At 42.8% G+C, this 23,352-nt stretch overlaps 1 protein-coding gene across 2 annotated transcripts in view; it reads left to right on the plus strand.

The window, feature by feature from the left end:
• The window catches only part of LOC110494696 (chemokine-like protein TAFA-2), a 159,072-nt gene that overhangs the window by 75,904 nt on the left and 59,816 nt on the right, over positions 1–23,352 (plus strand). For both annotated transcript variants that reach the window (XM_021569989.3, XM_090206313.1), the window contains exon 2: positions 12,717–12,829. In XM_021569989.3, coding sequence (XP_021425664.1) covers positions 12,718–12,829 — 112 coding nt within the window. In that variant the 5' untranslated portion in view covers position 12,717. The remainder of the gene's footprint in view (positions 1–12,716; positions 12,830–23,352) is intronic.

Consider the following 23,352-nt stretch of genomic DNA (forward strand, 5'->3'; position numbering starts at 1 on the left):
GCTGTCGGTCAGAACCACTGGGTAGTCCAACTCTAGACAGGCATGCTGTCGGTCAGAACCACTGGGTAGTCCAACTCTAGACAGGCATGCTGTCGGTCAGAACCACTGGGTAGTCCAACTCTAGACAGGCATGCTGTCGGTCAGAACCACTGGGTAGTCCAACTCTAGACAGGCATGCTGTCGGTCAGAACCACTGGGTAGTCCAACTGTAGACAGGCATGCTGTCGGTCAGAACCACTGGGTAGTCCAACTGTAGACAGGCATGCTGTCGGTCAGAACCACTGGGTAGTCCAACTGTAGCCAGGCATGCTGTCGGTCAGAACCACTGGGTAGTCCAACTGTAGACAGGCATGCTGTCGGTCAGAACCACTGGGTAGTCCAACTCTAGACAGGCATGCTGTCGGTCAGAACCACTGGGTAGTCCAACTCTAGACAGGCATGCTGTCGGTCAGAACCACTGGGTAGTCCAACTCTAGACAGGCATGCTGTCGGTCAGAACCACTGGGTAGTCCAACTCTAGACAGGCATGCTGTCGGTCGGAACCACTGGGTAGTCCAACTGTAGCCAGGCATGCTGTCGGTCAGAACCACTGGGTAGTCCAACTCTAGACAGGCATGCTGTCGGTCAGAACCACTGGGTAGTCCAACTGTAGACAGGCATGCTGTCGGTCAGAACCACTGGGTAGTCCAACTGTAGCCAGGCATGCTGTCGGTCAGAACCACTGGGTAGTCCAACTGTAGACAGGCATGCTGTCGGTCAGAACCACTGGGTAGTCCAACTGTAGACAGGCATGCTGTCGGTCAGAACCACTGGGTAGTCCAACTGTAGACAGGCATGCTGTGGGATTATTTACAATACTCTTTGAAGAGGTGGGGTTTCAGATGTTTTTGGAAGATGTTCAGGGACTCTGCTGTCCTAGCTTCAGGGGGAAGCTGGTTCCACCATTGGGGTGCCAGGACAGAGAAGAACTTGGACTGGGCAGAGTGGGAGCTGCAGTCTCATAAGGGTGGGAGGGCCAAGAGACCAGAGGTGTCAGAACAGAGTACTTAGGTTAGGGTGTAGGGTTTGAGCATAGCCTGAAGGTAGAGAGGGGCAGTTCCTCTTGCTGCTCTGTAGCCAGCCTTGTGGTCTTGGGTGTATTCTGTAGCAACACAATAGTTATCTGAGCCCTCACCTCTTCCCTAGGTTATCCACCCTGAGTGCACTGCCCAAAACACGCTGGGAGGAGAGTGGATGAGTCAGGAGTGTGTGTGTGGGTGCACGCGTGTGTGCGGGACCATATAAACCCGGAGAACTCCGAGAGTGCAGCCAGGCATTATGGACTACCCGTGGCAGGCAGGGGAGCTCCAACATTATTGAGATGACCTCTGCCATATTATAAACTGGAGGGGATCTTTTCAGCCAGGTCAGCCTTCCCAAATTTAGCTCCGTTAACAGGGCCAACAGGGCTTTGTCAGCCTCTTCCAGTACTGGAACTAATGTTGCCAACTCTGAGACCCCAGTGGGGAGTGAACTCTGAGATTCAGCCGCATTTCTCTACTCTGGTTTGCTGAATTCTGTTGGGGCTTCATTCAACTTCTAACCCCAATTTGGTTGTCAGCTTAAGACGAGATAAAGGTTGCCAGTCGCTCTCAGTGTGTTTGTGGTGGGTTATTGAACCAAAAAGAAGTATGCAAATCAGTGGGGTTTAGCGAGGAGAGAGGGGGTAGAGAAAGAGAGAGGGGGAAGAGAGAGAGAGAGGGGGGAGAGAGAGAGAGGGCCGGGATAGAGAAGGGAGAGAGAGATGGGGGAGAAAGATGGGGAAATAGAAGGGGAAAGAGGGGAGAGGGAAAAAGAGAGAGAGAGAACCAGGGGAGAGAGTGTCTGTGTCTGTAAAGGGGGAGCAGATATCTTGGAGCCATTGTTAAATAGTGCAAACTAATAGCTCTTAGAATGCTGTTGCTATTTCCCTGGAAGCACAATGGCGCTAGTTCTAATTGATTGGTTCAGAAACAGAACCGTGGCAGGAGTTCTCTACGCACCATAGACGAGCACTGGGTGTGTGCCTTGGACTCATAAGCCTCACCCCAAATATATTTTCTAAATCCATACTTCCAAGACCGAGGGCAACAGAGCTGAGTTAATCTTCTCCCATTCCAACTTTTAGACAAATACTTTTTGTGTGTGCAGGATTGATCCAAGATTTAAACTAATCTGTTATACATCATAAGGCAGTATTTTGACTTGAGATCCGTGCACTTAAACTGGAAGTTTAACTCTCACAAAGTCTCCCATTGACATAAATGAATGATTTGTATGTGAAAGTCTGAGTTTAGAACATCGCCCATAGTGTTTCTGTTTTCAAAATGATTTCTTGGAATGTATACAATTGGGTGTCAACAAGCTACCCCTGGGTCATGGTTAAAGACCCAACTGAAGTCTTCCCATGATGTTCTTTACTGGTTGTAACCTTAACTTTTAGACAAGAGTGGATGCATCATTGATTATGCATCACTTCAAATCAATCTGAAATAGATCTACATATTTTCTTAAAAGTATTGAAATTCCCATCTCTGTGGGTTACGCTTTTGGTTCTTAAGTCTTTGGCTCTTACCAAAGTAGGGTGATGCCATAAATAGAAATCCACTCAACTCTGCATTCCACTGCCAATCTAGCCATATGCTCCAATGTTAATTGCATTTACGTTCCAGAATGTTTGGGTTTTGTTTCCTTGATTGCATGCCACAGACCATGCTTAAGTATTCTCGAAGAATCTGTACATGTGTCAGTTATTCAGTGTGTCGCAAAGTCGAGGGCTGGCACTCTGTCATGCCTAGTGGTATTGAAAGTGACCATCTCCACCATTGGCAAGTATGTTACATGCTAATGATGTACTCACCTGTGTGCTATATTTTGAGCTGAGTCTGGGTTATCCATAGGGTTCAGTAGGGTGCTACAAGGACATCTACTGATGATATACTGGTGATATACTGCTGATAAACTGGTGATATACTGGTGGTGATATACTGGTGATATACTGGTGATAAACTGTTTAACTACTGATTATCTACCGGTGATATACTGGTGATTTACTGGTGATATACTGGTGGTGATATACTGGTGGTGATATACTGGTGATATACTGCTGATAAACTGGTGATATACTGGTGGTGATATACTGGTGATATACTGGTGATATACTGGTGATATACTGTTTAACTACTGATTATCTACCGGTGATATACTGGTGATTTACTGGTGATATACTGGTGGTGATATACTGGTGATATACTGGTGATATACTGGTGATATACTGCTGATAAACTGGTGATATACTGGTGGTGATATACTGGTGATATACTGCTGATAAACTGGTGATATACTGGTGATATACTGCTGATAAACTGGTGATATACTGGTGGTGATATACTGGTGATATACTGGTGATATACTGGTGATATACTGGTGATAAACTGTTTAACTACTGATTATCTACCGGTGATATACTGGTGATTTACTGATTATCTACTGGTAATATACTGGTCATGTACTGGTGCTATACTGGTTAACTACTGATTATCTACTGGTGACATCCTGGTAATCTACTGGTGATATATTGGTGACATACTGGTGATATACGGTTGACATACTGGTGATATACTGCTGATATACTGGGGATATACTGGTTATCTGCTGGTGATATACTGATGATATACTGGGTGATATACTGGTCATATACTGGTGATATACTGGTTAAATACTGGTCATATACTGGTGACATACTGGTGATCTACTGGTGATCTACTGGTGATATACTGGGGATATACTGGTGATATGCTGGTGATATACTGGTTATCTACTGGTGATAACCTGGTGATATACTGGTGATCTAATGATTATCTACTAGAAATATACTGGTGATATACTGATGATATACTGGTAATCTACTCATTATCTACTGGTGATATACTGGTTATCTACTGGGACATACTGGTAATATACTGGTACTATACTGGTTAACTACTGATGATCTACTGGTTATCTACTGGCGATATACTGGTTATCTGCTGGTGATATACTGGTGACATACTGGTGATATACTGACGATATACTGATGATCTACTGGTGATATACTGATGATCTACTGGTAATATACTGGTTAACCTACTGGTGATATACTGGTAATACACTGGTAATATACTGGTTAACCTAATGATGATCTACTGGTGATATACTGGTGATATACTGATGATCTACTGGTGATCTACTGGTAATATTCTGGTTAACCTACTGATGATCTACTCGTAATCTACTGGTGATATACTGGTGACATACGGGTAATATACTGGTAATATACTGGTTAACCTACTGATGATCTACTGGTAATATACTGGTAATATACTGGTTTACCTACTGATGACCTACTGGAATCCACTGGTGATATACTGGTGACATACGGGTAATATACTGGTTAACCTACTGATGATGGTAATATACTGGTTAACCTACTGATGATCTACTGGTAATCTACTGGTGATATACTGGTGATATACGGGTAATATACTGGTAATATACTGGTTAACCTACTGATGATCTACTGGTGATATACGGGTAATATACTGATGATCTACTGGTGATATACTGATGATCTACTGGTGATCTACTGATGATCTACTGGTAATATACTGGTTAACCTACTGATGATCTACTGGTGATATACTGGTGACATACTGGTAATATACTGGTTAACCTACTGGTAATGTACTGGTTAACCTACTGATGATCTACTGGTGATATACTGGTTAACTACTGATTATCTACCGGTGATATACTGGTGATATGCTGGTGACATGCGGGTATACGGGTGATATACTGGTGATATACTGGTGATATACTGGTTAACCTACTGATGATCTACTGGTGATATACGGGTAATATACTGATGATCTACTGGTGATATACTCGTAATCTACTGGTTGATATGCTGGTGATATACTGATGATCTACTGGTGATATACTGGTGATATACGGGTAATATACTGGTAATATACTGGTTAACCTACTGGTGATATACTGGTGACATACTGGTAATATACTGGTTAACCTACTGATGATCTACTGGTGATATACTGGTAATATACTGGTTAACCTACTGGTAATCTACTGGTGATATACTGGTGATATACTGGTTAACCTACTGATGATCTACTGGTGATATACTGGTGATATGCTTGTGATTTCCTGGTGATATACTGATGATTTACTGATTATCTACTGGTGATATACTGATGATATACAGGTGATATACTGGTGATATACTGGTGATATACTGTTTAACTACTGATTATCTACCGGTGATATACTGGTCATATACTCACGATATACTGGTGATATACTGGTGACATACTGGTGATATACTGGTGACATACGGGTAATATACTGGTAATATACTGGTTAACCTACTGATGATCTACTGGTGATATACTGATGATCTACTGGTGATATACTGATGATCTACTGGTGATATACTGATGATCTACTGGTAATATACTGGTTAACCTACTGATGATCTACTGGTAATATACTGGTAATATACTGGTTAACCTACTGATGATCGACTGGTGATACACGGGTAATATACTGGTAATATACTGGTTAACCTACTGATGATCTACTGATGATCTACTGGTGATATACTGTTTAACTACTGATTATCTACCGGTGATATACTGGTCATATACTCACGATATACTGGTGATATACTGGTAATCTACTGGTTGATATACTGGTAATCTATTGATTATCAACTGGTCTTTAGGTCATGAACCATGAACCTGTAATACACCTGAGGCCTGGTTTAGCATGCCCTTCTGTGTTCCTCTCTGGCTTCCTGCCATGAAATCATTCCAGTAATTTCTTCTTTACATCTCAACCCTCTGTGTACTATACTGTAGCAGATCTAAAGGTCTAAAGCTGGTCCAGACCGAAACTGTGCTACAGCCTAGCTTAGCATGTTCAGGCAGAGAGCCCAGAGGGGAGGAGCTCAGTTTGGCTACAGTATCCCTCCTGTTCCATCCTGAACCATCTCTACAGTTTGGCTACAGTACATCCTGTTCCATCCTGAACCATATCTACAGTTTGGCTACAGTATCCCTCCTGTTCCATCCTGAAAATCTCTACAGTTTGGCTACAGTACATCCTGTTCCATCCTGAACATCTCTACAGTTTGGCTACAGTACATCCTGTTCCATCCTGAACATCTCTACAGTTTGGCTACAGTACATCCTGTTCCATCCTGAACATCTCTACAGTTTGGCACAAGTACATCCTGTTCCATCCTGAACATCTCTACAGTTTGGCTCCAGTAACCCTCCTGTTCCATCCTGAGCCATCTCTACAGTTTGGCTACAGTACATCCTGTTCCATCCTGAACATCTCTACAGTTTGGCTACAGTACATCCTGTTCCATCCTGAACCATCTCTACAGTTTGGCTACAGTATCCCTCCTGTTCCATCCTGAACATCTCTACAGTTTGGCTACAGTATCCCTCCTGTTCCATCCTGAAAATCTCTACAGTTTGGCTACAGTACATCCTGTTCCATCCTGAACATCTCTACAGTTTGGCTACAGTACATCCTGTTCCATCCTGAACATCTCTACAGTTTGGCTACAGTACATCCTGTTCCATCCTGAACATCTCTACTGTTTGGCTCCAGTAACCCTCCTGTTCCATCCTGAGCCATCTCTACAGTTTGGCTACAGTACATCCTGTTCCATCCTGAACATCTCTACAGTTTGGCTACAGTACATCCTGTTCCATCCTGAACCATCTCTACAGTTTGGCTACAGTATCCCTCCTGTTCCATCCTGAACATCTCTACAGTTTGGCTACAGTACATCCTGTTCCATCCTGAACATCTCTACAGTTTGGCTACAGTACATCCCTTAGTGGAGGAATGAGAGGGAGTTTAGAAGCAGGAGCAAAAATAAATATGTCAGGCATCTTCCCACATGTAGGGAAGAATTCCAAAGGGACTAATTAGAGAAAATAAGCCAGCTGAGCCTCTCATCTGAAACCATACCACTCTTCTAGAAATCAGGTACAGAGTGCAACCCAAGCCTGCATTGCTGACTCACTCTGTCCAATATGTTGGAGTGTTTGTTGGGAGAATTCTTCTTACCACGGTTAAAGTAGCATTTCACTTTGTATTTAATTGTTTTGCCTTTTAACTTTCCTTCAAAACAAACTTGATAAGGTGATTCAATGTTGATACTGTATGTAGGTTTGGTCAAATCACTGTACAGTATGCTTTTATTTACAATATATGGTATGAGAAATGTGTTGAAATTCCATGTTGTGGTTTCATTTTAAGGAATTCAGAGCTGCTATACATATTGTATTGTCTTTGGTAGGTACAACACATTGGGGGGGATTCATTTGTGAATAACTGCTGATTTCTGTGCAATATAATTAATTGCATAACCAGAAAACATTTAATGATCAACCCTTATAAATATAATTCAATGAAGCCGGTTTGGTATGCTATTTAGTATGCCCAGATGTTCTCTATCTAATTCATTAGAAAGATGCATATTTATCTAGGTTCTGTTGCGAGAGAGTAGTCCTGGCTTGGCTTGGCTCGGGGGCATGACAAGTGGCACACAGCCAGCTGCATCACACAGAAAAAAACAGCCTCAACAACAACAACACCGGTTTGTTTTGCCCTCCAACCACGACACGTCAGCTTTGTCCACCCAGCTGCCCGATTGGTCCCAACGACTCATCTCTGTCATTAACCAGGAAATACTGCATCTTTAAGCTTTGGAGATGTACTGTGGGAAAATCTCAATTGCATACTCCTCACGTCCTCTCTCCTCGTTTCCTTCTCAAAATCCCATTGGATGAGAAAGCCTCTGAAAGTCCCTCGCCTCTGATCTTCTCCTCCAATGGGTTTTGAGAAGGAGACGTATATTATACAGTCTGTATACAGTATGTACAGTGGGGCAAAAAAGTATTTAGTCAGCCACCAATTGTGCAAGTTCTCCCACTTGAAAAGATGAGAGAGCCCTGTAATTAAGTACACTTCAACTATGACAGACAAAATTAGAAAAAAAAATCCAGAAAATCACATTGTAGGATTTTTAATGAATTTATTTGCAAATTATGGTGGAAAATAAGTATTTGGTCACCTACAAACAAGCAAGATTTCTGGCTCTCACAGACCTGTAACTTCTTCTTTAAGAGGCTCCTCTGTCCTCCACTCGTTTCCTGTATTAATGGCACCTGTTTGAACTTGTCATCAGTATAAAAGACAGTCACACTCCAAACTCCACTATGGCCAAGACCAAAGATCTGTCAAAGGACACCAGAAACAAAATTGTAGACCTGCACCAGGCTGGGAAGACTGAATCTGCAATAGGTAAGCAGCTTGGTTTGAAGAAATCAACTGTGGAAGCAATTATTAGGAAATGGAAGACATACAAGACCACTGATAATCTCCCTCGATCTGGGGCTCCACGCAAGATCTCACCCCGTGGGGTCAAAATGATCACAAGAAGTGAGGAAAAATCCCAGAACCACACGGGGGGACCTAGTGAATGACCTACAGAGAGCTGGGACCAAAGTAACAAAGCCTACCATCAGTAACAGGGACTCAAATCCTGCAGTGCCAGACGTGTCCCCCTGCTTAAGCCAGTACATGTCCAGGCCCATCTGAAGTTTGCTAGAGAGCATTTGGATGATCCAGAAGAAGATTGGGAGAATGTCATATGGTCAGATGAAACCAAAATATAACTTTTTGGTAAAAACTCAACTCGTTGTGTTTGGAGGACAAATAATGCTGAGTTGCATCCAAAGAACACCATACCTACTGTGAAGCATTGGGGTGGAAACATGCTTTGGGGCTGTTTTTCTGCAAAGGGACCAGGACGACTGATCCGTGTAAAGGAAATAATGAATGGGGCCATGTATCGTGAGATTTTGAGTGAAAACCTTCCATCAGCAAGGGCATTGAAGATGAAACGTGGCTGGGTCTTTCAGCATGACAATGATCCCAAACACACCGCCCGGGCAACGAAGGAGTGGCTTCGTAAGAAGCATTTCAAGGTCCTGGAGTGGCCTAGCCAGTCTCCAGATCTCAACCCCATAGAAAATTGTTGGAGGGAGTTGAAAGTCCGTGTTGCCCAGCAACAGCCCCAAAACATCATTGCTCTAGAGGGGATCTGCATGGAGGAATGGGCCAAAATAACAGCAACAGTGTGTGAAAACCTTGTGAAGACTTACAGAAAACATTTGACCTCTGTCATTGCCAACTAGGGGTATATAACAAAATATTGAGATAAACTTTTGTTATTGACCAAATACTTATTTTCCACCATAATTTGCAAATAAATTCATTAAAAATCCCACAATGTGATTTTCTGGATTTTTTTTCTAATTTTGTCTGTAATGGTTGAAGTGTACCTATGATGAAAATTACAGGCCTCTCTCATCTTTTTAAGTGGGAGAACTTGCACAATTGGTGGCTGACTAAATACTTTTTTTGCCCCACTGTATGCAGAAAGACCATCCCTCAGCCTCCCTCAACTACCCTGGTGGTGTTATGTCCCAGACCTGTATGTGCCTGAGCCAACTCCTCTATAATTGTTGCCATGCATGGAGTTGAGCCAACTCGTCTGACAATCGTTGTCATGCCATACATGGATGGTGTGACAACAATAGTCAGAGTTGGCTAAATAAAGCACATAAAGGTCTAGGACCAGTAGTCACCATGTCACCTTCTGACCTTAGTTCCTTTGTTATGTCGTTGTGTTAGTATGGTCAGGGCGTGAGTTGGGGTGGGCAGTCTATGTTACTTTTTCTATAATTTGGGATTTCTGTGTTTGGCATGGTATGGTTCTCAATCAGAGGCAGCTGTCAATCGTTGTCCCTGATTGAGAACCATACTTAGGCAGCCTGGTTTCACTTTTGAGTGGTGGGTGATTATTTTCCGTGTCAGTGTTTGTTCCACACAGAACTGTTTCGGTTTTGTTATTTCACGTTGTCGTTTTTTGTTCATATTTCTTATTAAACAATATGGACACTTACCACGCGGCGCATTGGTCCTCCGATCCTTCCTACTACTCCTCCTCGTCAGACAACCGTTACACACCAAGCGATATTTTCACCTGTTCAGCTGGTTTTCCATTCCTCTCCCAACCATTCTGATACGCCACCTGGTCCCATCATCATCTCTATCAGGGGGATACTTGTCCTGTTTTCCAAGTCCCTTAAGCCACCTGAACACGGTGGCCTGGTCTGGTCTGCTTAGGTAGATGGAGGTTGTGCCCAGACTTGGGTTCAAATAGTATTTGTTTTATTTCCATTCTTGCTGTTCATCTTACCTGGCGGCGCAATAGAACCAGGTGTCAAAATGGAATTGCCCCAAAATGGTTCAAAAACCCACCCATCTGGCACTCAAGGCTGGCTGAATGAAACGCTCAAAGAAAGGGAAAAAAATACTATCCGAATCCAGGTCTGGTTGTACTTGACAGAAGCCATCAGAGAAGCCTCCTCTACATAGACAATAGTAGATAGAACCTCCCATTAGATGCCACCCAGCTCTACAACTGTTGATGTCTCCCTCTCTACTCCCTTCACCAGCCACTGCCAAATAAGCAAGAGTTAAGCTCTTTGCATGAAAACAATCTTTTCACTAATTCAAGTGGATACACTGCAAAGGCGTTGAAAGGATGCCTGTGATTTGTGGCTGTTTTTTCCTGTGAGCGGAGCATGCTCTGTTGGCAATAAGATGAGCCTCTGATTGCATTGTTTGTAGTCCTCTCCCAGGACCTCTTACACAGCCACACTGTATTACTGGACAACAGACCCTGAACACTACATGAAGATTAGTGAGCTGGGAAATGCTAGCCAAGACAGACCACCCAAACACTATTACCTAGTAACCTCCCTCCTGGTTCTAGGGGGAGGAGGGGGAAAGGAAACAAGGGAATAAGTGAAAGACAGACGGAAACGGGGGGGAAAGGGACAGTCAGACGTCATTTATAAAGAGGGAAACGGGGGGGAAAGGGACAGTCAGACATCATTTATAAAGAGGGAAATGGGGGAAAGGGACAGTTAGACGTCATTTATAAAGAGGGACCCCGGGGAATAAGGGACAGTCAGACATCATTTATAAAGAAGGAAACAGGGGAATAAGGGACAATCAGACGTCATTTATAAAGAGGGAAACGGGGGAATAAGGGACAATCAGACGTCATTTATAAAGAGGGAAACGGGGGAATAAGGGACAATCAAACGTCATTTATAAAGAGGGAAACGGGGGAATAAGGGACAATCAGACATCATTTATAAAGAGGGAAACAGGGGAATAAGTGACAGTCTGACGTCATTTATAAAGAGGGAAACAGGGGAATAAGGGACAATCAGACATCATTTATAAAGAGGGAAACGGGAATAAGTGACATTCTGACGTCATTTATAAAGAGGGAAACGGGGGAATAAGGGACAGTCAGACATCATTTATAAAGAGGGAAACGGGAATAAGTGACAGTCTGATGTCATTTATAAAGAGGGAAACAGGGGAATAAGTGACAGTCTGACGTCATTTATAAACAGGGAAACGGGGGAATAAGGGACAGTTAGACGTAATTTATAAAGAGGGAAACAGGGGAATAAGTGACAGTCTGATGTCATTTATAAAGAGGGAAACGGGAATAAGTGACATTCTGACGTCATTTATAAAGAGGGAAACGGGGGAATAAGGGACAGTCAGACATCATTTATAAAGAGGGAAACGGGAATAAGTGACAGTCTGATGTCATTTATAAAGAGGGAAACGGGGGGAATAAGGGCCAGTCAGACATTCTATTTGTAGATCTTCTTGGACTATAGAGAAGTACAATACTGGAGGTTGTGGTGGGTTTGCGGTTGCTGCAGCGTTCCTGTAGCTATGTTTTGGTAAGATAATACAACACATAATTTTAGGAGAAATGAAAAGCACCTCTCTTCTGTATGTTTACACGTGATTACTAACAAGTTATTTACCTAAGTCAGTTCACACTGAATCAACATGGGTGTGTTCGTCTCTGTGAAGAAAGCTATGCGAAACACGAATCCTTGCAGTCGATCAAACAGTAAACTGGAATTCACAGTGGTGGAAGGAAAGCACTGCATTTTTGTAAGAGCTGATATTTTTTTCATAATGGAAAATTAAGTCTGAAATTTCTAAGTGGAAATTACAAGCTTCAGAAGCTTTTTGAAACCTCAAATACAATACAAGTTTTTCATTTCCTGCATTGCCAAAAAGTTACCCAGCAACAGGGTGATCAAGTTAAGATCCTGAATCTGTTATTCTGGTTTGTGGGAAGGAAGCCACATTGTACTGTATCAGCAGGATGGGACAGATGATGCTGATCACTAGTGCTCGTAAAGGGTCCAATGCACAAAGCCAGTTGCTTTCTCCATTGTGATTTTGTCTTGCTGTCTCTGTGCAGGGCAGAGCTGACATGGAACCTGCTCTTATTCAAATCAAATTGTATTTGTTACATGCACCCGAATACAACAGGTGTAGTTGTAGTCACCTTACAGTGAAATGTGTGGAGTACAATAGAGATCGCATCATGTTATTGGAGTTGTGCTGTAGTGTTGTCGCTACGCCACTCCTGCATGACACCCCAAAAATGCCCTAATGACTGATATGTGACTGAACAAATTTTCCCCACCCTGTCTTTTCAGAATGCGGGAGAGAGACCTACGGAGTGTGTGCAGAAGGGTGCTTCTGTTGGCCGTCTGTCTGGTGTCTCTCTGGGGACAGCTGACCCTCGCTTCGTCACACAGAAGTCACATAGGTATGTCAACACAATTACAGTAGATACTGTATGCATCTCTATGGGCACGTCGAACACATCCTCATCATAATGATGGTGTGTAATTACTGTCAGCAATGTGCAATAACGTAAACTGTTCAACTATTACAGGGTAAATGCAAAGCACCTACTATGTAACATGTTATAACACAATACTTAATGTAAAATATTTCCTATACAGTATGGTGGATTTGATTTACATGGCTTAACGTATCTCTTCCACCAGGGCCTCAAAGCACTTGACATTGTATCGCTTTAGTAGCTTCCAACTAGTCGATGTCAGGCCGAGATTTTGGGCTAGAAAGCTCACCACAACACATTGCTATGAGCTATCACATTGAATAGGTGAGGTTGTTTACAATGGTCAGGTGCAAGGATAATGTAGCCTACTGTAAAAGCAGTCATATTGATCGGTTCTTCGCTCAAACAGATCTCACTGTAAAAGCAGTCATATGGATCAGTTCTTCGCTCCAACAGATCTCACTGTAAAAGCAGTCATATTGATCAGTTCTTCGCTCCAACAGATCTCACTGTAAAAGTAGTCATATGGATCAGTTCTTCGCTCCAACAGATCTCACTGTAAAATCAGTCATGTTGATCAGTTCTTCGCTCCAACAGATCTCACTGTAAAAGCAGTCATATTGATCAGTTATTCGCCTCAACAGATCTCACTGTAAAAGCAGTCATATTGATCAGTTCTTCGCTCCAACAGATCTCACTGTAAAAGCAGTCATATGGATCAGTTATTCGCTCCAACAGATCTCACTGTAAAAGCAGTCATATTGATCAGTTATTCGCCTCAACAGATCTCACTGTAAAAGCAGTCATATTGATCAGTTCTTCGCTCCAACAGATCTCACTGTAAAAGCAGTCATATGGATCAGTTCTTCGCTCCAACAGATCTCACTGTAAAAGTTTTGGGACACTTTAAAGTCCATGGAGAAAAAGAGCACCTCCTCCCAGCTGCCCACTGCACTGAGGCTAGGTAACAAGGTCACCACTGATAAATCCATGATAATCAAACATTTCAATAATCATTTCTCAACGGCTGGCCATGCCTTCCTCCTGGCTACTCCAACCCCGGCCAACAGCTCCGCCCCCCACGCAACTACCTGCCAAAGCCTCCCCAGCTTCTCCTTCACCCATATCCAGACAGCAGATGTTCTGAAAGAGCTGCAAAACCTGGACCAGTACAAATCAGCTGGGCTAGACAATCTGGACCCTCTCTTTCTAAAACTATCCGCCGCCATTGTTGCAACCCGTTACCAGCCTGTTCAACCTCTCTTTCGTATCGTCCGAGATCCCTAAAGATTGGAAAGCTGCCGCTGTCATCCCCCTCTTCAAAGGGGGTGACACCCTAGACCCAAACTGTTACAGATATATATCCATCCTGCCCTGCCTATCTAAAGTCTTCGAAAGATCACTGACCATTTCGAATCCCACCGTAATTTCTCCGCTGTGCAAATCCGGCTTCCGAGCCGGTCACGGGTGCACCTCAGCCCCGCACAAGGTACTAAACGATATCATAACCGCCATCGATAAAAGACAGTACTGTGCATAATCACCATATACAATCACCGTATTCTTATCGGTACACTCTATAGCCTTGGTTTTTCTGACGACTGCCTCGCCTGGTTCACCAACTACTTTACAGACAGAGTTCAGTTTGGCAAATTGGAGGGAATGTTGTCCGGACCTCTAGTAGTCTCTATGGGGGTACCACAGGATTCAATTCTCGGGCCGACTCTTTTCTCTGTATGTATCAATGATGTCGCTCTTGCTGCGGGCGATTCCCTGATCCACCTCTACGCAGATGACACCACTCTGTATACTTCTGGCCCTTCCTTGGACATTGTGCTAACTAACCTCCAAACGAGCTTCAATGCCATACAACACTCCTTCCTTGACCTCCAACTGCTCTTAAACGCTAGTAAAACCAAATGCATGCTTTTCAACCGTTCGCTGCCCGCACCCGCCCGCCCGACTAGCATCACCACCTTGGACGGTTCCGACCTAGAATATGTGGACAACTATAAATACCTAGGTGTCTGGCTAGACTGTAAACTCTCCTTCCAGACTCATATTAAACATCTCCAATCCAAAATCAAATCTAGAATCGGCTTTCTATTCGCAACAAAGCCTCCTTCACTCACGCCACCAAACTTACCCTAGTAAAACTGACTATCCTACCGATCCTCGACTTCGGCGATATCATCTACAAAATAGCTTCCAACACTCTACTCAGCAAACTGGATGCAGTCTATCACAGTGCCATCCGTTTTGTTACCAAATCACCTTATACCACCCACCACTGCGACCTGTATGCTCTAGTCGGCTGGCCCTCGCTACATATTCGTCGCCAGACCCACTGGCTCCAGGTCATCTATAAGTCTATGCTAGGTAAAGCTCCGCCTTATCTCAGTTCACTGGTCACGATAACAACACCCACCCGTAGCACACGTTCCAGCAGGTATATCTCACTGATCATCCCCGAAGCCAACACCTCATTTGGCTGCCTTTCCTTCCAGCTCTCTGCTGCCAGTGACTGGAACGAATTGCAAAAATCGCTGAAGTTGGAGACTTTTATTTCCCTCATCAACTTTAAACATCAACTATCTGAGCAGCTAACCGATCACTGCAGCTGTACATAGTCCATCTGTAAATAGCCCACCTAATCTATCTACCTCATCCCCATACTGTTTTATTTTATTTACTTTTCTGCTCTTTTGCACACCAGTATCTCTACTTGCACATCATCATCTGCTCATTTATCACTCCAGTGTTAATCTGCTAAATTGTAATTATTCGCTCCTATGGCCTATTTATTGCCTACCTCCTCATGCCTTTTGCACACACTGTATATATACCTTATTTTTCTACTGTGCCATTGACTTGTTTGTGTTATTGGCTTGTTTATTGTTTACTCCAAATGTAACTCTGTGTTGTTGTCTGTGTCGCACTGCTTTGCTTTATCTTGGCCAGGTTGCAGTTGCAAATGAGAGCTTGTTCTCAACTAGCCTACCTGGTTAAATAAAGGTGAAATAAATCAAATAAATAAAAAGCAGTCATATTGATCAGTTCTTCGCTCCAACAGATCTCACTGTAAAAGCAGTCATATTGATCAGTTCTTCGCTCCAACAGATCTCACTGTAAAAGCAGTCATATTGATCAGTTCTTCGCTCCAACAGATCTCACTGTAAAAGCAGTCATATTGATCAGTTCTTCGCTCCAACAGATCTCACTGTAAAAGCAGTCATATTGATCAGTTCTTCGCTCCAACAGATCTCACTGTAAATAATTAATGGACACTTATTAGTTGTGCGACACTGAAATGAGGAGAGGCTGATGTAGACAGGAATGTACGGTGCTCTGGGGGTCACATATTGATTTGTAGTTTTTTTGGCTTCGAACAAAAAGCCAATATAACAAAACAACAACAGACATTTGCAGCTTTAGGAGAACTGTGAAGTTCAGAGTGATTTTAGTGATGGGGAGAGAGTCAGTGCTCCCCTGGGCGAAAAGGTAGAAACTGTGACATCACATTGAAATAATGAGGTCACAACGATACCCGACTGGAGAGACGTCTCTGCATTAGACAAAACAACAACACTGGAACAGCAACACTGTGATCCCAGATGAAATGAAACCCCAGGCTACTAGAGACAGGGAAAATACCTGAAGTTTCAAATGTTCATGATAAACTCACTTGAGTACATTATTAGTCTTCCAAAAATCTACTAGTATCCAAGCGCCTGTAGTATGGCCACAAGCCATGTTCGTTTCCACAGAGGTGGGTGCACCACTATGCGGAGTGAGTGTGATTGATTTTGAAGAGATGGCCAGACCACACAGCCACTCGACAGCCCTGGGAAGTGGACTAGTTGCCAGCCACTGGTCTCTGAGGGCAGGGCCAACACTGAGGTAATCACAAGGCAGGTCCCGCAGCTCCAGAGGTCAAGCCAAGGTCTGCCCAATAAACAAACCTCTTTAGCACCGCTGTTTATTGAGGTGGGGGCCTCGCCAGAGTAATTGAACCTTTCACCGTAACCTGACGAGAGCACAGCAAAGCACATTAATAAGACTGCAAGCCCCCAAAGCACCATCCACATTCATTAGTTATAGTCATGAGAGGGGGGGGGAGAACAGAGAAACCAGTTTTTCTTTTTGCTGGTGTGATCTACAGTATACAACTTAGATCCATGAAATCGCTAGATCAAAAGTGCGCCTGAATCACACACAACACATCAATCGTGTGGACATTTTTCAATAGCTTCATTTCATTCAAATAAAAAACATTACTACGAACAGATCCATTTTTTTCTCTCATTTTGAAAAGAGCAATCAGGCTCTCTCTGATTTGTTAGTCAGTCAGCAGCCGGATGGCCAGATGCTGAAATGCAGTGGAAAGGAAAACGGGCGTGAAAAACACATTGGCCAAGCTGATTGTGTGATGCGGTGTGACAGCTCTGCTTTTCTGGAGATGAAATGCTCACACTCTGTTACATCTCACAGTGTAAGGGATTAAACCTTACTGCTCATAGATGCTGTAAAACTCTGAATCCTAAAATGTATTCGATTTTTTTATTTATTTTGTTGGTTTATGTTGGGTTTAAGGTTTAACAAACGTCACATGAGACTGTGCAGATATGCTTATGAGTTGAAATTGTGCAGTCATTCCCCCTCATTTGCATTCCAGCGCCATATTTGCATATTTGCTTATGGTGAATACTTTGTAAAAACTGTGTAATGCACTCTAATGGATCATTCTCACACTGGTTCTTATGCTCCATGAGATACTTGTTTTTTTATGCAAATATGCATTAGCATTTTAGTCAAAAACATGTTTTTTTTATTTAACCAGGCAAGTCAGTTAAGAACACATTCTTATTTACAATGACAGCCTACCCCAGCCAAACCCAGACGACACTGGGCCAATTGTGCGCCTCCCTATGTGACTCCCAATCACGGCCGGAGGTGATTCAAACCAAGGACTTTAGTGACACCTATTGAACTGAGATGCAGCATATCATGGTGGTTTGGATACTTATGTCTTCTTTGATGGGAGATTTTCATTTTTGAATTTCTAGAGGGAGCTACTACTGCCTGTCAGTCGCAGTGGCATCACCTGACACCTATCACACAGGTCTTGTGTGATCAATGAGGAATTAACGAGAATCTAACAACCATATAATGCGTACCATAGATGTTTAACTGAAAAAGGTCACATCGACAGAGATGTCGACCAATCACAGGGTGCAGAGGTAATTCTTATGACTAGCATTATGTGAACCAGCCGTGACTTGGCTCTGTCTAATCTCTTGTCTGTTTAGAATAGAAACCAAATGTTTAAGTCAGCGAAGCCTCTTCCGATATTTACTATTTTCTTCTCTGTTGAAACAACCCACAACCTGTTCCTGCCTTCAGCTTTTCCATTTTAATAATCAATTCACATTGACTCTGTACCGGTACCCCCTGAACAGTCGTGGCCAAAAGTTTTGAGAATGACACAAATATTAATGCCACAAAGTTTGCTGCCTCAGTGTCTTTAGATATTTTTGTCAGATGTTACTATGGAATACTGAAGTATAATTACAAGCATTTCATAAGTGTCAAAGGCTTTTATTGACAATTACATGAAGTCGATGCAAAGAGTCAATATTTGCAGTGTTTACCCTTCTTTTTCAAGACCTCTGCAATCTGCCCTGGCATGCTGTCAATTAACTTCTGGGCCACATCCTGACTGATGGCAGCCCATTCTTGCATAATCAATGCTTGGAGTTTGTCAGAATTTGTGGGGTTTTGTTTGTCCACCCACCTCTTGAGGATTGACCACAAGTTCTCAATGGGATTAAGGTCTGGGGAGTTTCCTGGCCATGGACCCAAAATATCGATGTTTTGTTCCCCGTGCCACATTGTTATCACTTTTGCATTATGGCAAAGTGCTCCATCATGCTGGAAAAGGCATTGTTCGTCACCAAACTGTTCCTGGATGGTTGGGAGAAGTTGCTCTCGGAGGATGTGTTGTTAGCATTCTTTATTCATGGCTGTGTTCTTAGGCAAAATTGTGAGTGAGCCCACTCCCTTGGCTGAGAAGCAACCCCACACATGAATGGTCTCAGGATGCCTTACTGTTGGCATGACACAGGACTGATGGTAGCGCTCACCTAGTCTTCTCCGGACAAGCTTTTTTCCAGATGCCCCAAACAATCGGTAAGGGGATCAGAGAAAATTACTTTACCCCAGTCCTCAGCAGTCCAATCGCTGTACCTTTTGCAGAATATCAGTCTGTTCCTGATGTTTTTCCTGGAGAGAAGTGGCTTCTTTGCTGCCCTTCTTGACAGCAGGCCATCCTCCAAAAGTCTTCGCCTCACTGTGTGTGCAGATGCACTCACACCTGCCTGCTGCCATTCCTGAGCAAGCTCTGTACTGGGGGTGCCCCGATCCCGCAGCAGAATCAACTTTAGGAGACGGTCTTGGTGCTTGCTGGACTTTCTTGGGCGCCCTGAAGCTTTCTTCACAACAATTGAACCGCTCTTTCTTTGAAGTTCTTGATGATCTGATACATGGTTGATTTAGGTGCAATCTTACTGGCAGCAATATCCTTGCCTGTGAAGCGCTTTTTGTGCAAAGCTATGATGATGGCACGTGTTTCCTTGTAGGTAACCATGGTTGACTGTCATTATTGTTGTTTGTTTCTATGTTTTGTTTGGTCAGGGTGTGATATGAGTGGGCATTCTATGTTGCATGTCTAGTTAGTCTGTTTCTATGTGTTTTGGCCTGATATGGTTCTCAATCAGTGGCAGGTGTTTGTCGTTGTCTCTGATTGGGAACCATATTTAGGTAGCCTGTTTTGTATTGTGGTTCGTGGGTTATTGTCTATGTGTAGTTGCCTGTGTCTGCACTCGTTGTCATAGCGTCACGTTCGTTTTGTTGTTTTTGCTTAAGTGTTCTTCAGGTTTTTTCGTCATTCAATAAAATAATGGATTTACACAACGCTGCGCTTTGGTCTACTCCATACGACGATCGTGACATTGACAGAGGAAGAACAATGATTCCAAGCACACCCTCCTTTTAAAGCTTCCAGTCTGTTATTCGAACTCAATCAGCATGACAGAGTGATCTCCAGCCTTGTCCTCGTCAACACTCACACCTGTGTTAACAAGAGAATCACTGACATGATGTCAGCTGGTCCTTTTGTGGCAGGGCTGAAATGCAGTGGAAATGTTTTTTGGGGATTCAGTTCATTTGCATGGCAAAGAGGGACTTTGCAATTAAATGCAATTTATCTGATCACTCTCCATGCTGGAGTATATGCAACATGCCATCATACAAACTGAGGCAGCAGACTTTGTGAAAATTAATACTTGTGTCATTCTCAAAACTTTTGGCCACGACTGTATATAGCCTCACTATTATTATTTTACTGATGGTCTTTAATTTTTTTAAACTTTTATTTCTTATTTGTCTTAAAACTGCGTTGTTGATTAAGGGCTTGTACGTAAGCATTTCACTGTAAGATCTACTACACCTGTTGTATTCGGCGCATGTGACAAATAAAATTTGATTTGATTTGAAATCAAACAGTCACTGTAATGTATTTCCTGCTTCCATATCCCCCCCCCCTTAAAGATATAGTATATTGTCTTCTAACAGTGAGATAATGACATCAGACTGGTTCTGACTGGCTGACTGATGTTTGTACTCTGTACTCTGGATGCCATGTCGGTCTTTAGGGAGCCTTGCAGATTTGTAATGGTGTACATCAAGTAGCCTACAGCCAAAATAGGGCAGAGAGAACAGCATAGCTCTGGGACTAGTGCTGTCATTCTGCTGGGCAGCGGGCAGGCAGTGGCGGCAGAGCAGGTCATGGCCTCCCTAGGGACAGAGCTGAGCGTTGTGGAGAAGACAGAGCGTGTGTGTGGTCCATGTCAATGTATCAGGATGAGGAGATAAAGATGAGGAAACGGAAGTGATGGAGACGTGGGGCCTGTTTGAAATGCGCTGTTGGTGACAGACAGCGGAGGGGGTCAGGTCAGGTGGCTCTGTTTCCTAGTGGTAGACCATTGAGATGAGTCCCATGCTATAGACCTCTCTGAATGGCAGCTGGTTATATGAGCTGGGAGGATGTGAGGTATGATGCAGTGTTTATCCATGAAGGACTGAGGTTCTGGAGGAAGACATTTGATGTAGAAATACGATTTGTTTAAGTAGTGGACAGTAAATGCTTAGAGATTTGAATCTTTCATATGCAGACTGCAGTATGTTGTTCTTCTTCTGTGCTTTGTGAGGTGTTTAGGAACTTTGCCACATCAGGTGAATTATTTATCGTGTAAAAGTTTGAGTCATAACAGAAAGACATGAGTTGATTTGCTTGAATGTTAACAATACCTTACACTTACAAGCATTGTTGGGTTAGTATGAACAACAACAACTATCACACAAGAGTGGTTACTACTGTACTGTAGTTATCAGGTTAAGAGTGGTTACTATGGTAGTTATCAGGTTAAGAGTGGTTACTATGGTAGTTATCAGGTTAAGAGTGGTTACTACTGTAGTTATCAGGTTAAGAGTGGTTACTATGGTAGTTATCAGGTTAAGAGTGGTTACTATGGTAGTTATCAGGTTAAGAGTCGTTACTATGGTAGTTATCAGGTTAAGAGTCGTTACTATGGTAGTTATCAGGTTAAGAGTGGTTACTATGGTAGTTATCAGGTTAAGAGTGGTTACTACTGTAGTTGTTAGGTCAAGAGTGGTTACTATGGTAGTTATCAGGTTAAGAGTCGTTACTATGGTAGTTATCAGGTTAAGAGTGGTTACTACTGTACTGTAGTTATCAGGTTAAGAGTGGTTACTACTGTAGTTATCAGGTTAAGAGTGGTTACCACTGTAGTTATCAGGTTAAAAGTGGTTACTATGGTAGTTATCAGGTTAAGAGTCGTTACTTCTGTAGTTGTCAGGTCAAGAGTGGTTTAGTTGAGTGTCTCTAAATGATCTCAAATGATCTTTCATTGTACTAACGGACCCCCTGCTGTGGCCCAGCGGTTCACACATCTCTGCAGTGATTACTCTCTCCTGTCCTTCTCCAACTAGAGTTCCAATAGAATGGCATTATCCCACACCACATTGGAAGATAGGTACCTACCTCTAACTACCCTGTAACTCAAAATAAACCTGGTGGCTTTTAGATTTTGATAGAAATGAGGGACGGGGATGAGATCCTTGATCTTCGATTCGAGGATAATGAATTTGCAGTGATGATGAATGCAATTAGCGGAGAAGTGCTAACAGCGTAGCAGTAATTGGGTCTACACTGAGAGCCTTGCCCTTACCTGGAAATTGGAACCCCTTTTAAGTTCAGTCAATTGTGTTGTTGTTAACTGGAAACGCTTGGTTGAGGCTGAGCACCGAGGATATCACCTTCCAAATTCGCCACCGTCCCATTCTTTTGCACTCGGATTTTAACACTCTCTGTTGAATTTCTAATGGCTTGAATCATTTAGAGCAATAAATATGTCAATGATGGGCATTATATACTATAAAGATTATATGGTGGTATTGTGTCAATGTCCGGATTATGGTTCAGAACATGTTCCTCTTGGTTGTGTGTGATTAGCTCGTGATTGAGCTGAAATATTCAGCCCATGTAGGCTATATATGTAGGCCTATGTGCTATTTACAGGGAGCATGTTTAGTACATGGGTAAAGATCATGAGTTGTGTCAGTTCAATGTATTTTTCCATTTTTCTCTTGGTGATTGAAAACATTTCTTCAAGTGCTCATTAAGATTATGATATTTCTACAGAGAGGGATAGTATCGTTTTGGAGGAAGTACTAACATCTGGCAGAAGATCATGTTTATTTCTGTTATCCTTGACGTCATGATTCTAATCAAATGTGGTGAGTGATGATTGGTTCTCTTCATGGTGAGCTATGATTGAATATTACTTTAGTAATTTGAGTGGTTACTATGGTAGTTATCAGGTTAAGAGTGGTTACTTCGGTAGTTATCAGGTTAAGAGTGGTTACCACTGTAGTTGTTAGGTCAAGAGTGGTTACTACTGTAGTTGTTAGGTCAAGAGTGGTTACTATGGTAGTTATCAGGTTAAGAGTGGTTACTATGGTAGTTATCAGGTTAAGAGTGGTTACTATGGTAGTTATCAGGTTAAGAGTGGTTACTATGGTAGTTATCAGGTTAAGAGTCGTTACTACTGTAGTTGTCAGGTCAAGAGTGGTTTAATTAGACAAGTCAATTAGTTGAGTGTCTCTAAATGATCTCAAATGATCTTTCATTGTACTAACGGACCCCCTGCTGTGGCCCAGCGGTTCACACATCTCTGCAGTGATCACTCTCTCCTGTCCTTCTCCAATTAGAGTTCCAATAGAATGGCATTATCCCACACCACATTGGAAGATAGTTACCTACCTCTAACTACCCTGTAACTCAAAAGAAACCTGGTGGCTTTTAGATTTTGATAGAAATGAGGGACGGGGATGAGATCCTTGAT

Source organism: Oncorhynchus mykiss, chromosome 17 (assembly GCF_057628025.1).
Source record: "Oncorhynchus mykiss isolate SJ-2025 chromosome 17, ASM5762802v1, whole genome shotgun sequence".
Lineage (NCBI taxonomy): Eukaryota > Metazoa > Chordata > Actinopteri > Salmoniformes > Salmonidae > Oncorhynchus > Oncorhynchus mykiss.